A 16152-nucleotide genomic window follows, 5' to 3' on the forward strand; every position below is an offset into this window, starting at 1 on the left:
ATGGTGGCTGAATTCAGGGGAATGTGAATTTCATACTTGGTGTGCCTGAAACAGTAGATGGAATTCTGCCACTCCAAGATAGAATGGAAAAAGATGCAGCTAATTTTACAAAAGGAAGCAAAATGTCATCTGTCCTAGGAACTGGGAGAGAGAATTCTGCTGTTTTCTTGGAAAAACAGATTATTTAAGATTGAGTGGACCATTTAAAAGCCCTTTATGTGATTGCATGTTGAAACAAAAGAGAACTCTTCTGGTATGATGCAGAGGTGCTGTGGGACATCTCCAGTGCCTTCATTGTCACCAAGTCAAGGCTAAGTGCAACTTGGTGGTACTACTGAAAATATCTTCCTTATCTGTAGTGTCCCAAGGATGACAAGCATTAGTCTTTGATCATACCATAAAATTATTTACTGATAAATAAGAGTGGGATTGTTTTACATAATGCCATCTTTCTTGTTAAATACATCAATCACACAGACAAAATAAAGTTACGTGTGATGTAATGAGGGACCTGAGGGTGCTGACTGACAGAGGCTGGACCAGCCAGAGGGTGTCCAGGTGGCCAGGAAATCCAATGGAATCCTGGCCCTGTGCTCTTCAACATTTTCATCAATGGTTTGGACATAGGACTGGAAGGGATTTTGATCAAGTTCACACAGAGCTGTTGGGAGGAGCTGTTGGCCCCCTCAAGGCAGAGAGACTTGGCAAATGAAAGGGCTGGGCAATCACCAGCTGTGTGAAGTTCAACAAGGGGAAATGCTGGATTCTGCATCTGGGATGGGGCAGCCCTGGACAGACTGAGGAAGGAGGTGCTGGAGACCAGTGTCACAGAAAGGGAGTCCAGGGGGGATCCTGGTTGATGATAAATTAAACATGAGTCAGCAGTGCCCTGACAGCCAGGAGAGCCAGCCCTGTCCTGGGAGCATCAGGAAGAGCATCGCCAGTTGGGCAAGGGAGGGGATTGTCCTGCTCTGCTCTGCACTGAGGCAGCCTCACCTGCAGTCCTGGGGACACCTTTGGGCACTGCAATGTGAGAAAGATATTAAATTTTTAGAGAGCATCCAAAAGGGGCAATGAAGATGGTGAAGGGCCTTGAAGGGAAGCTGTGTGAGGAGCAGCTGAGGCACTTGGTCTGTTCACTGTGAAGAAAAAGAGGCTGCGGGGAGACCTCACTCAGTTACAGCTTCTAGTGAGGGCAAGAGAAGGGGCCAGAACTGATCTCTTCTCTGTGGTGACCTGAGGGAATGGCCTGCAGTTACATCAGAGGAGGTTTAGGTTGGAAGTTAGAGAAAAAGTTCTTCACCTAGAGCATTTTTGGACACTGGAACAGGCTTCCCAGAGAAGTGGTCACAGCACCAAGCCTGACAGAGCTCAGATTGACTGAATTATTTAACCAGAAGAGATTGCTAAGGGGAGGCAGCATAATGGTCTTAGGTACTCAAAGGCTGCTGCAGCACTGAAGGGAATAATCATCCTTTCTGCCCAGGATGTACAGGAGAGCTGGCATGGCACAGACTGCCTGAGGTGACTGTCAAGCCTCTGTCACTGGGAGGCTTTAGAAAAAGTTAGATGAGTCTGTGAGAAATAAGGAACATGGGTGTGGGTGATCCTGCCTTGGGGTGTGAGCATGGACTGAGTGATCTTCCAGATTCCTTCCAGCTCTGTTGCATTCACTCAGGCTTTTCCTGCAGCTGGAACAGCTGTGCCCTGTTGTTGCTTTGGGGGTTCTGAAATGTCAACAATATCAATGTGTAAATGAAAAAAAAAAATGAAAAAACAAAACACCAAAAACCCCACCAAAAACATGGGAAAAATCTTTCAGGAATTCAGCTCACAAAGTCTCAGACCTGTGAAAAAGCTCATTTTAGTAGATGTATCTCTTAGACAATCTAAGCCAGTACTGCAGCTGTGAGTAGGAGCTATGTAGCCCAAAGTTATAGTTGTTTTTTTTTCAATAACCTGATATATATAGATAGGTACAGATATATATGAAATGGAAGAGAAGGAGCAGCAGATCCTATTCATATGTCCTGATTTGTTCTTTTTGCTTCTAAAAAACACATGATTCAATTTTACAACTCAGAAGAAAGCTGTGTGATTGCAGAATTTATTGCTCTGGGTTTTTTTGGGATATCTTTGCAAATTTCATGATGTCTACAATGGTGGTTCAAATTCCATTATGGTTAGTGGTATTATTTTCTTTGATTAAAAATAACCTGATCCCTTTCTACTTGTCCCTCTGTTTTCTTGAGGTCCTCTGACTTCTTGAGGTGCCTGTTTCTCTTTCAGATGTGATGTAAATGAGGGTGAGAAGTTTAGAGAAGGCCGGGACTGAGGCACTGGAGAACTACAGAAGCATCTGTAGTAAATCGAGATAACAGCTCTGTATGGATCCCTTCAGAACCCTCTGTTTTAGCTGCTAAAAGATGAAATGCAAATCCAGTTGGATGTATTCACTGAGCTCCTCTTTGGCCTGACCATCTCTGTGCAGGAGGTGTGTCCTCTCTGGGCCACTCAGAGGAGGTGCTGTGTGCAGCTCTGACTGCACAGTCTGTAAGTCTGTCATTCAGCCCTCATGGCTGTTTTTAAAACTGACACTTTGTTCTTTGGTGTGCTACAAACTTTTCTCTGTAAGGAGAGATGAAATAGGCTTGGACTCTTCAGCCTAGAGAAGAGAGAGCTGGGCAGGGTTGTGTGATGAAGAGGAGGAAGGAGGTGAATAAACAAGAATGTGCAGTTTCTCACAAATTCAAATCTTACACAACATCAAATTGGATGTTTTTAGATGCTGTAGAGGTCAAGTGTAAAGGGAAAAGGTAGTAAGGTGCTCGTGAATTCATAAGCCACAGATGGCTGGAAGCTGGCAATGTGTTCAGTGGGATGCTTTTGAACTTATTTCATCAGCATTTTTGCTGTGGCACTGTCAGAGTAGGGAAATTGAAGGAGAGGCACTGTTGATCTGAAGCAAGTCTGGAGGGAGGTGATAAACTTAGGACTAGGAAGTCCAAGTCCCTCACTGTTTCTGAAACATTGTTTTCATTGTATGCAGCTCTCTGTACCTCTGTTGTTCAAAACCAAAATATATAGCATCATAGCTATGCTAATCTCAAAATACATTTGAATCTCAGTGTGCATTTTGCTAAGTACTAATACGTTCTGCACTGTGCTTTCTCTTCCTTTGTGTCAGTGGAAATAGTGGGCGTGTGGGTCTGTCTGTGTGTAGGCCAACAATGGAAGGCATAGCCTGGGGAAAATTCAGTCAGCCTCTCATTTAAAAATAAATGAAATGGGTAGGAAAACAAATATGCAGATGCTGAGAATTTGGCCACAGAGTTGAGAAGCTCTGGGATTTCCCATTCAGCAACTGGCTTGAATGCCAGATTTTGTGACTAGAAATACTAGCTCCAGTCCTGAAGCTGAGTTGGTTGTTTGCTGTGGTTGGCATCCTGTTCAGAGAATAGATGCAGGAATGTGGGCTCAAGAGATATTGCAGCTCAGGAGTTACCATGGTTATTAGGAAAATGTGCCAGAAAATCATTAAACCTCAGTCCAGAAATGCAGTGGATTCCCAGTCCTTCATCATACAGCACAGATGCTCCCTTTGGGCTGAGTAAGGCTGGCTGCTCTTACCACAGATGGACCCCTTGGAATACAACAGCAAGGGCTGCAGTGTTGCCTAGAGCCTGAAGGCATGCCTTGATTAATCTCATGCACTTCTTGAATGCAGTGGGACAGACTGCTTTGCAGTGTTAGTCTCAGAGAAGAAAATTCCATTTGCAGGAGTTCTTTCACTCTGTGTGTACCCAAACAGGTGAGAGCTGGTGTGGTTTCCCCTGCCAGTTCCTGCAAAGTCTATGAGGAAAAGTGCTTAGGAGGCATTGGGCATTGCTGTTGGGGTAGCTTGTGCTGAAGAGCTGTTCTGAGTAGAGAAGTGGTCTCTTTTTCCTTTGAATTGGCACCTCATATATGGAAATAGTCTCTTTTGCCCCTCAAGGTGGTGCTGGACAAATGTTTGCATTCACCAGGCTTTTGAAGCAAATCCTCTTGAAACACAACCATAGTGATGACATTGGTTCCATTCATGTTTTTAACTCCTCATCCCCCATCACAAAGGATGAGGTATTTTTGTTGCCCAGTGATAGAGAAAACTCTGTTAAGAAGTCTGAAATTTCATGATTCTGTCAATCCTGACAGAAATGAAATCCTTGAAGTGATGGACTTTTTGGTGACAGTTTCCCTGGACAGAGGTGAGGCTGAAGCAGATGGAGAAGCACGGTGTTTTATGCCCATTATTTTATTGTCATAAATTCTATACATGATTTGCACTTGAATACCTTAGACTGGGATGTCTTCGGATTAGGAAAGCCTGTTATGTGTTAAGCCTGTCATTATCCATAAAGGAGCTATGAGGGTAGCCAGATCCTGCTTTTCTTTAGGCTCAGGTTCACAACTTTGCATAGATAATGGATGTGTGCTCTCCCTGCCTACAGCTGCTGAGGTACTTTAATCTGATTGCTGCAGCTCATGTTGATTTTGCGCTGATGAAGCTCTGCCTGGGTTGTCCTATTTTTACTTGGCTGGCACCTTGCCCTTGCTCTAGCAAATACTGACAGTACTTGTCAAGGACAACACCAGGGACTTCAGTTCCCTAAAGTGACCTGGGGGGAAAGGGGGATGGAAAAAATATTCCTGTTGAAGTCACCTTAGCAGATGGACGGATGGCGCATCTTGCAGGACATCCTGGGAATTCCAGTGACGTGTGCACGAGGAGCACAGATATGTCCTGACTTCAGATATTTCCTTCTGAATCCTGGCAGGGTCCCATCTCTGGAGCATCAGTGAGCAGACACAGGCACACTGATGTTACTGTCCTCATTAAACCAAGATTCATCTGCATATTCCAATTCTCCCAGCAAATCCAAATGGAGAGAGGGGCGTGTGGTATCCATAATAATCACTGTGATGAGATTGGCGTGTACACTTTTACCTCATTAGGGAGAAATATATGGAGTTGATTCAGGAGTTGGCTTCCCTCAACTGCTTCAGTTGTGGAGCACAAATAGTGTGCTTAGTCCCTATTCTTTTAACCATATCCTTGTTTTATCTGTGAAAATTCTTCATGGTATTTTCTAAATAAATTAGCATAAAGTGTACTTTTTCCTTGCTAAAAGAGCTGACCTTTTAAAACCTTCTTTATGCCTATTTCCTTTGTAGGTTCTATTATATTTTATTATCAATTTTTACTTCTAAGAAAGAATATTTTTTTTAACTTTTTCTCCCTTTACTTTTAGTGCTGAATTTAACATTGCTTCTTGTGTTGTACTGTCAAAATGGGCCTTTGGGAAATTAATTACTATTGCAGGTGAAGGGTGTTAGGATAAATCCGATAAAAGCATAGTGGTTTTTTATAGTTCTTAACTCTCCTCTTAGATTTAATGTATGCCTTGCAGCAGAAGCCAAACTTCATATGATCCTTTCACCCCCTAGCTTGGCCATGCAAGTGAAAAAAATACTCTGGCTAATTATGGCAAATGAATTTTAATTTTTTTGTTAGAGTCCCAGGCTGGGATTAGAAAATCAAGCCTTTAGTATTGCCTTTAACCCCACATAAATATTTGCAGTGCATTGCAGAAAGAATAATTAAGAAAATCCCAACCCCCAATTTGGCATCCATCCTTTTCATTCTCTATAATTTTTTCCTATTTTCAGTATTTAGTGCCTTCTCTGCAGAAATAACAATTATTTTATAGTTCATATTACTTTCTCTTTGCAGGAAATCCTCTTATGTTTCCCCTTCTTGCTTTTATAGCAATGAGTGGGATGTTTTTACATGACATTTCTTGAATTTGGATGGTGATCAAAGCTGGAATGAGCTGAAGACATTAGAGGGGATGTTGTGTCCTTTTTCAAAATGTTTCTGATTTTGTATAAATCCCAAGTTTTGAGAATTGCCCAACTATATTTCCATCCTCAGCCAAAAAAAAGTGTTTGGACTGCACACCTTCAGTTGCTGGAATACCCAGATCTAGATTTTTTCCCTTTAAATAATGCAGGAGAGACTGTCCTGGCTAGCTATAGGGATCTGATGGTCCAGATAAGTAATTCTTCTGATGTTTTGTCTCACCTTAAATAGGTGATTTCAGTCCTGGGAGTGAAAATTTTCCCTTTTTGTCTCTTTTGCCTGTTTTAGGATTCAGTGGACAAATAGATCAGGGCTACTGAAGCTTCATGTCTTCTTCTAATTTCTATATTAATTAAGGGAAATGGGAAAAAGTTTTCAAAAAGTTTCCCTTTCTTGTGCTTGTTACTTTGTAAAACACTTTACTTTGTTCTTGTTCAGCAAAAATTAGGATATTGTTAGAAATGTGTCTTTTTCTTTCATCAACACTGGGATGGGGTTTGGGGCCTGGAAAATGGATGTGGAAATGGAATGGGCAAGGTGTCTTAAATCCAAGCTATATTATGTGGTGGGAAACGAAAAAGGGAAAAATGTATCTTAATGACTTAAGGCCTTTTAATGATCACTATACATTGAAGAAAATAGTATTAGAAATAGAGGAGGACATGATGTTCTGGGAGAGCTGAACAGTCTCTTGGGTGGTTCCCTATAGTATGCACCTATATCACAAATGAGACATGCTAACTAATGGAACTAAATTACTGGAATTACCCCTTGTGGGTAGCATTTTGAAGTGTGATCTTGGAAATCCTCTCAACATCACACAGGTTTTAAGATGGAAGGACAGGATGCAGAAAAGCAGAGCAAGATTTAAAAAATTGAAACCCACAGGCATCTAAAGCCTGGGTGTTGGAATTAAAATCCCTGTAATTCTGAGGAGCATTCCCTCATCTCCTCATATCTATTCTAATGTTTAAAGCAGCTGTATAATACAGGTAATGGCAGAGCTTCTCTACAATAGCTTAAGGGCTGATTGACTATGAAGTGTAATAAAACCATGTAGCACAGTTTCTTGCTCTTGGAGTGCGACATGATCTTCACACTGTCAGATGCTCTTGCTCTGTGATAGAGAGCAAGAAAACATTTGTACAAAGCAAATTCCAGAAAAAAATAGGCAGTTACAGTGGAAAATGCTATTGCTGAGGAAGGGGCAGTTTTCTAGGCTTTGTGTTTCTTTAATGAGAATGAAAAGGAATGCTCAGATTATTTGGATAATGCCATCAATTGGTTTTGCTTGCCCTTCCTTAATTGTGTTTTCCCTGTCCTTGTTCCATACATGCAATACCACTGCGGAAAATGACAATCCAGGCCCATGAAGTGTTCACTAGTCTCCATAAGTGCTTTGTTTCAGAGCAAAATAAAGACAGATGCTTCAGATTTGTCAGTATCATCCAGTAAATCCTGTTGAGAGTAGGCAAAAAAATGGTTTGAGCAGGGTGAACACCTTTCTATAACTGCAGTGACTTCTACATGTGGAACGGTGCTGAAATTGGAGAAAGTTAGCTTTGTCCCCGTGAGTGTAGGGACTTCTCACTACAGTGGGAGAGGGGATTTGTCCTGAGTGAGACCCTGTGGAGAAAGTATGCAGTTTTAAAGTAGGTAAGGGGCTAATTTATTAGCTTTTGAAGTCCTGCTTGAGTGTGGAATTGAGTTTGGGAGGAACCTGAATGGTGTTCTCACCTGTTGCTGTTCCTTTAGAATAAAAATCCATGGGACGTGCAATGCCATGGCAAATTAAAGGCCAGATATGGGGATGCAAGTAGAATATAATATCATATCTTTCTTTCTTTGTTTGATTTTTGCAGATGGCTTTTCTGCTTTTGCTTTGTAAAATGATGAATTCTAATTGGAACAGCTGTCTGTACAGGATGGTTTATTTGTTTCCCTTTTTTCTTTTTCAAATTTATTTATATAAAATCCTTTCTGCTGATGCTAAGCCAAACTGTCAGCACATTTACCTATATTAAAAATGTAGGTGTTCTAACAACAAAGCAATCAAACCTTAAAAAATGCCTTTTATCTAAGGCACAGATAACAGGCTTTTCCTTCACTAGGGCCAGTCCCAATACAACCTCTTCCACAGTTTTGTGCTACTCACATGCCCGAGGGCTGTTGGCATAAGTGTTCAGATCTTTTAAATGCTGGTCTCTCAGTGGTATGCAAGTGCAGGGTCTAAGAATCAAGGTGACCAACAGTGCAAATATATTTATATTATTATATAAATAAATATTATTTATATTTAAAAGGAATATATTTAAAAGTTTTTTCATCAAGTTTTGCAAATCTCACAATGAAGATAAACCTACCTTTTTTATAAACTATTGAGGTTTTTTGTTTTGTTTGCTTTGTTTTTTGCATCAATTCAGTAGGATATACCAGCTGATTTCCATCATGGAAAAGAGGAATTGTCTGTTCACATTATTCTTGTTCTCTTTGTACTCCATGTGTTCTCATAACATAATAAAATTAGGAAAGAAAATGTAGATGACTTAAAAATAAAAAATAAAGAATGTCACAAGACTATTTAGTAAGTTGTTGGTCAGTTTTCTAAAGGTGAAAGAGGAAAGAGAATTTGGAATGTGTGGTGATGGGGAGGAAATGTCTGCTGATGTAAACCAGAGGTCTGAAGAGTGTTGATTCTTTTGCAGCCCATTGTAATATTGCTTTTACACACTTTCTCTCTCTTACACTGGTTCTGGTAACTCTTTTTTCTTTCTTTAGTTAAGGACACCTAGCCCGCTATTTTACCACAAAAGAACATCCAGGGCAAAAAAAGAGTGGGATGTGCTTTAGCAATATTTTTTCTGATGCTCTCAGTTCTTCATTAGTTTTCCCCTTGGTAAAGCTCTGAAGTTGTTACACATTGTCTGCCTGGTTGCATTGCTAAATTTCTCTTCGAAATGAGTGTCTGGTCTCCCCTTGAAGCCATTTCTTGTATCAAAAATAACCTTTGGCAAGGAGTTTCCCAGATTTACAGCTCAGCACAGCAGGGCTGAAATCCATGTTGTTGCAATTGCCCTCAATCTATTGAGTTTAGTGGAAAGACACCATTTTACTAAGGCAAAATATAGTCTGTTGCAGCAACACCATGAGTTTCATCAGTCATATATGGCCACTATATAATGTAATCTCTGTTAATGTTAAATTTTGTTAATTATTAATTAAATAGCTGCTGGCTGTAAGTAGGAAAACATGCTGAAATAAAATGAATTTGATACAATATTTAAGGCAATGTTTTATTGATAGATAGTCTTCCAAAATTTCATGTGTTTATGTGTTTTTTTTGTTACAGCATTATTGAGTTGTAGGGACTCAGTGCTTGTCTAAAAATGATGTATATATACAGTCTTGATATTTAGGGAGTGTGTTCCTTTTTTTCTTTCTCCCTGTGATGGTTCCCTTTCCTTCCTCTTTACTTGGGAGGAATCGAGGGTAATGCTGAATGTGTTGTGCTGACTATAACAAAATCTCAGCGGTGCTTATTGAAAGTACACTAGGTTTTTTTCCAGTCAAGTGTAACATCAAATGTATAGAGCTCCTTCAGCCTTCCCACTCAAGTAATTTTGCCATTGTTATTTCTTCATCATTCCCATCAAAAGCCCGAATTTCTCCCTCCTAATGTCTGTGCAGTTTGTCCTTTGATTTCAAGGGAAGCACACCTACGGTTTTAGAGGTGAATGTTTCATCCAGGGACAGGGAAAGCTTTTGTGCAGGCTCTGCATATTGCTCACTTAGATGGCTAAGGTGTGCAGTTTCCAGCTTGGCTCAATGAGGGAAAAATTTATTTGCTTCAGTTATTTTTTTAGAATAATAATTTTTCACTGTGATATATATTATATGAATAAATGGGGAAGATCAGAGTCCCTGGTCTGTCACAAGCTTTCTTGGGCAAATCCATAAATTTTCAAGTGTCTCATTTACATTGCTTGCAAAAATTGAGTTGAGCTGTTTGTTCGTTTCAATTGCAAATAGGTCAGGGGCTGCCTGTTACAAATTTTTGTCTATGAAATGTTCTGTGATACCAGTGCATTTTTTGCTGAAAGTGTTTTTTTCTACTAGAATGCAAACATTAATTTATATTTTAAATTACATGTGTTTAAATCCTTCAACGTGAAGATCTAGGACAGTTCACAAATGCAACAATCTGTGACTTATCCATGCCTTGATTAATTTTAATTGTAGCTATTTCTTAAGTTTCAGTTCTCTCACAATTAGGAAAAATTTTGCTTCTAATGAAGACACAACTGCTCAGCTAAAATGGGATTATGGTAATTATTAGAGTTGCAAAGAAATTTGTTTCATAAGCTCTTAGAAGGGTTAGTTATCTGACCAAAAACAAGATCAATGCAGTTGGTGTTAATTAAAGCAAATAGACTAAGGAATAAAAAAAGATTTAATTCTGAATATATGAATATCATTAAAAGCTGACATGGTTAGTTTGACTTGCATTTTGTGCATTGTTGGGAGAAGAAAAAGTGTTTGCATTTGTAAGACAAGTAGAAATAAGAAGTGACCTTCAACTTTGTAAAGTCTTTAAAAGGAAACTGTTTGAAGGGAATAAATGTGGCTAAGCCTCTAATACAGGCCTTTGGCAAACCAGAAATGGTTAGTAATTAGCTCTACTGCATTGGGTTAATTAATAAAAGGTAGTTTAAAGTAGGCAAAAAGCATATTTGTCCATTACACTGATGATGTGAGTTATGCTAATAACACAGCACTATTCTTTTTGTCTCTCCAAAGAGCTCTATTAACATCATATGTTTCTTCTCACCAGCCTCCCTGTGATGTGAATAGAGCTGCTGCTGCTGTACAGGTGACATAAAGGAATGTTTATCACTCAATAGCAAGTGCAATTAAAGGCAGTGTGCTGAGGGCAAGGGCAGGCACCACCAAAGTACGAATATGAGTAAATGTGCTCCCACAGGTGAAATTCACATGTACACCACAGAGCTGTTGTACCCCTGGGCTTTGCCTCTGGGATGAAGCTGCTGGGGAGCTGCTGGTTCAGGTGGCTGGCAGGGTCTTGCAGGGCACACCACACAGTCCTGTTTGCACCATCCCAGAGGGCTGCTCCTGCTCTCTTCAGCATCAACCAAAAGCTTTAAGTCTCATTTCAGTATTGCCAGGAGTAGGTGTCATGGCAGAAGGGCTGGCTGGGCTCTCGTTGTACCAGCAGGCTGTTGGACTGATAGATGATTGCTCAGCATACCATTAAAGGACAAAATCTCATACCTTCTCAGAATTCCTGCCTTATAAGGGTAGGACAAACCCAGAAGTTTTGGCTTTCCCCTTCGTTTCTTTCTTGTTTTAGAAACAAGATGTTCTCCCACGGCAGTGGAAGTAGATTCCTGGAGAGCTAAGAAACTAGGAAAGTAATTCTCATCCTCTGTCCTTATTTTGTATTTGAGCTCAATGATTAATAGAAACCATGACAATGATTTTTACAAGACAAATATATCTTAGAAATGTTTTAAAACATGTTGCAGATAGTTATAAATAACATACTTTCTTATTGAATTCCTTATTTCTCTCATATTTGAATAATAAGTAACTACTGCAGTAATTGAGCAAGTATTAATAAAAATAATCTTTCATGCTAATATTTTTATATGACCTTTATAATCTTATATATAATAGTATAAAGAGTGATCAAGTGAAGCTGTGTTCTGCAATGAATCTTAGACTCACTGATAGAGATGAATAGATGTAAGTTTGTAGGAATGAGCAGGGAGCATATTGAGGACAAGAGGTTGTGCTGACAGGCCTCTGGGCACATGAACAGGTTCCTTTGGCCTGTCAAGGTTTGGCAGCTCCAAACAGCCTTGGACTCAAGGAAATTGATGAAAACTTGGCTGATGAGGCTCAGAAGGCTGGTGAAGATGGCTGTTAGTGACATACAGGTTTTCTGCTTGCTTGCGTGGAATGGGTTTTAATTGTCAGTAATTAGAAGAAACAGATTGAAGACCACTGCTAAGGGCAATATACATACTTGAATGCAGAAAACCTTCCTAAGGATAAGATGATCTGCAATAAAACCATGTCTTCAGCTAAAAAAATCAAGGTACCATCAGTGCTTTCACACTAACACCCTGGAAAGATCTGGGCTGAAAGAGTTTTGAAGCTCAAATTACAGCAAAGCAAATTCTAATGGAGTTCTGTAGTGTAAAGGATAAATTGATTGCCTGTTTCCTCTCCACCCACCCATCACAATTGAATCAGCAGTATAAACAAGTTACTTATTTTTTAAAAGTCAGACATACTGTGTAAAAGAGATTAATATACAGTAAGAGGGAAAAAAATGAAAAAAAGGCAAATAAGAGAACAATCTGTTCCCATTTAAGCTGGTGTAACTCCATTGCACTGCCTACGTTTATACCAGGGGAGTTCAGATCAGCATTCACTTCTTGTCCTGGAGATTGAATTTATCTCCCACAGCTTTATTTCTGTTCATTTCCTGAGCTGCATGCTGTTGTGCCTCTTTCTTCTTTTAATAATTTGTTTCACAATAATGCTTCAGCAGCACACCAACGAAAATGAGGAAGAGAGTACAGAACTCATAATTGAAGCAATTTTTTCTCTCACTTTAGAGATTTGCATGCTGTTAGTGTTACCACAAATGTAACTTAGCCTAATTTTGATAACAGTGGTGCCTGTTCAGTCAGAGAACAGGGGAGTCTCCTTTGGAACAAGATTTGAATAGCATTTTCACCTGCTACTTGTCTTGCTCTGTGGTCAGAAAGGTCATGACCCTATAATTGCTAACAAGCAGTATATTTTTATTTACAGTGATCTTTGCCTATCTTCTGGATAGCTTAAATGTTGTTTTCTTCAGGGTTTGGATGTGAATCCCAGCGAAATAAATAATTCTTTCATTACAGAGCGGTTTCAGCCCTAGGAAACTCTTGCCTGTATGAGGAGTTGAGACACTTCTGTTGGTTTTGATTTTTTTTTTCCCCCGCAGCACATTATTTTTGCAGAAATATTTATAATTAATTACATTTTTAATGTTTCAATTTAGATGTTTACCCAACTACTGTGAACATGGAGGAAAATGCTCCCAGTCCTGGAGCACCTTTTACTGTGACTGTAACAATACAGGCTACATGGGAGCCACCTGTCACAACTGTGAGTAAACCCACGTGCAGTTATCATTTGTATTACGTTCTCATCATAATCACAGAGGCCATCAGACATTTAGTAGAATTTAGCTGGGCTGATTTTAATCTGTGTTTGGTGCTTTAAGTCAATTTTAACACCCTGGACTCTGTTTTCAGATCATATGAAAGTCCTTGTAGCAAGAACCCAGTTTCTGACAGTTTATGATTTTGAAATTTTGTTGAATTATTTTTGGGCTGCTACTATTAACAAGAATATAGAAACATTTGTCTACTGAAATCCACAGCAAAAGGAATATTAAGATGTTTTAAAGGTTAAAAAACTCCCATCAAACAGTAGAGGCACAAAATGCTGTGAATTCTGGTAAAAAATAGACAGAGCTAAGATAAGCCAAAATAAAGCCTCTGCATACAGCTGACTAAAAGGGAAAATAGAAAATGAAGGTAAAGTTCCGGTTCTAACAAAGGAAATAAAGAGAAAAAACTGTGAGTGAGAATAACAATTCCAGGAACCACTCTGGATTCTTGATGAGCACTTGGACCGCAGATAGGATGACATTGGTGAGATGGATTTTTTTTTTCCTTGTTTAACTAAAAAGCCAAAGAGAAGAAAAGGTACTTAGTGGTTTGAAGCTGAGAATATTGGCAACCATACTGTCATTTTGGAGACTTTAATGGTTTGGTAGTTAACAGTGAAAGCATTTGTGGGGTATGCAGCTGACAAGAGATTCGCTTGAGAGATCTGTTCATAGATTTGTCACCTGAACTCTACATTGTGAACACAAAGGAAGCCAAGGGTTTGGGCAGAAATCATGCCAAGCCAGATGAAGAGAAGGAAGGAAAAGGCTGACTTTATAGTTTTAGAAAGAGGGCTTACTTTCTGTCCATTGCTTTTTTTGTTCCAAAAGGCATCACAACCCTTCAAAGCTCATGAGGCCATGCAGAGTATTTACACCAGCTGATGACTGGTACAGGGCTAGGTGGCCAAGTCAGGTGGTGAGAAGGGAGGAGCTCCTTGGGGAAGGAAGGGAACTGTCACTAATGACTGTCAAAGGTGATTAGGGACACTCAACTCTGGGCTACATCTGTGCTGTCATATTAGCTGAGGCTCACTATGGCTGTGCCAGCTCAGTGTGGCTTCTGTCCAAAGGAGACCATCTCATACCACAGAGAGCTGGGTCATGACTAGTTTTGCCCACAGAGACTTCCATGGAGCTAGTGAAGCCTCCTGCTTCTGTCAACTCGTGTCTGCCTTTCAAAGGTGTATAACTTAGCTGTAGTTCTTTAAGGTTCACTGATGTGAAACTACTCTGAAAAGTTTCTCAGGAAGCTCTTGTGTTAAGCTGCTCACACCTGTGATGTACAGCTATTCAGCTGCTCAGCTTATTTACAACTGATTTATCAACAGCTAATTTGATTCCAGCTAGATTGTGGAGCCAGCTACCCTGTGAGCCAAGCAGTGCTGATAAATAGCAACATTAGTCTGGAGAAATGCATTCATCTATTTGAAATATGCAATGAAACCAACTCAAAGCCAGTGGGCAAATGCAGACTGGTGATATGAAACTTGCAGAACAAGAAATGTTATCACTTTCAGCTGATAGTGGTTGATGTGCAGGAGTACCTTTTAGCAGGTGAATGAAAGGCACAGATTGGATCACAGCATAACTCCAGAGTATCCTCAATGTATAGGAAACTCCCCAATCATATAATTCAGTGTAGTTATATCAAAATAAAACATCTAATTTCATGTGGTTTGAAATATTACCTCAAGAGATTTTTATTTTTCTAGAACACTGATGCTGACAGGCTCGAAATTGAACTTATACCACTTTGGAGAGGCTATTTCTTTTATTAAACTGCCCTTCAGACCCAGATCCATGCAGCAGCAAGGGAAAGATTTAGCTGGCAATCTGCTGCAAGAAAAACAGTGAGAATTGTTTCAGTGTTTCCTGGATTTCTTTTTGGTCTGAGTTACATCACCATAGGTTTTACCTGATTTTGGTATGTAAAACGTGGGTGCCACTGGTTGAAAACAATAAAAAGACCCATTCTTTGTCATGCTCTTAGGAAAAACTGCATGGCATGCATCTGCAAGCCAGATTTAATTGGTTTGTGTCTTACCACTTCAGACTGGGACATCTTGCCCTTTTAAAAACTGAGATCTTGAGAGAAATTGTCCCTAACTTACTGTCATCAAATTTGAAGTATTGAAATACATTTTATGGTTAGTCTATAAGCAGACTTATTTTTAGTTCCAAATATTCACAGACCACTCTGGATCCTGCTGTGAGCAACAGCTAACAATACATACTATCTCTTCTCCAAAGAGTTTGCAGTTAAGTTTCTGAGGGTATAAAAACATGCTGGCACAGGTGATGGAATGCTAGAAAGGCTTCATCAGCATTACAGGTGGCAGTTTCAGTCTACCAGGTGCATAATTATTTCTAGGATTTCTTATAGCAAAATAGTCATAAGGTAGAGATTAAAAAGAGGAAGAAATTGAGTGCTTAGTGACATGGGAGAAAGCAATAATGTGCTTGTTTGAAAAATATAAGGCTATGGCCAGAGGAGTTTGACATTTTTGACAAGGCAAATGTCAGAGTCATGACAGGTAAAGAGGTTGGAAATGTGCCATGAAAAGCAAAGATAAATAGTTTGCATTTGATGCAACATAAGGGAATTAGAGAGTGTCAGAAAAGAGCAGTAAGTTGATAGAAGACTCAGCTGGGACAGCGTTTGCAAGACTGTGTCAGATATGTGGGACAAAATTGTGTCTGGCATGTCTGAAAATGTGTAGTTGAAATTCAGGAAGTGTGTATGAAGCAAAAGCATGCATCTGAAGCTACATGGGAAGAGCTACCTGGCCCTAGACATGGCCTTAATCTAATCTTACTAGAGGCAGCTACTTGCCTGCAAACCTCAGGTATCCTCCTGTTCACTCCAAACCCCTCCTGATCCTGAAAGCTCCTAAACTGTCACAGGATGTTTGGCAATCTGCCTGGTCCAGATAAGGGTCCACTACTGAAAAGGATGTGGTCCTGTGCCATTGAAGCCTTACTTTGTGGCAGACAAGTT

The 16152-nt window shown here is 39.8% G+C and overlaps 1 protein-coding gene across 1 annotated transcript in view; it reads left to right on the forward strand.

The window, feature by feature from the left end:
* Positions 1–16152, forward strand: part of CNTNAP5 (contactin associated protein family member 5) — a 264255-nt gene that overhangs the window by 148749 nt on the left and 99354 nt on the right. Inside the window, exon 11 of the mRNA XM_059852775.1 lies at positions 12978–13084. Coding sequence (XP_059708758.1) covers positions 12978–13084 — 107 coding nt within the window. The remainder of the gene's footprint in view (positions 1–12977; positions 13085–16152) is intronic.

Source organism: Haemorhous mexicanus, chromosome 8 (genome assembly GCF_027477595.1).
Source record: "Haemorhous mexicanus isolate bHaeMex1 chromosome 8, bHaeMex1.pri, whole genome shotgun sequence".
In the NCBI taxonomy this organism is placed as follows: domain Eukaryota; kingdom Metazoa; phylum Chordata; class Aves; order Passeriformes; family Fringillidae; genus Haemorhous; species Haemorhous mexicanus.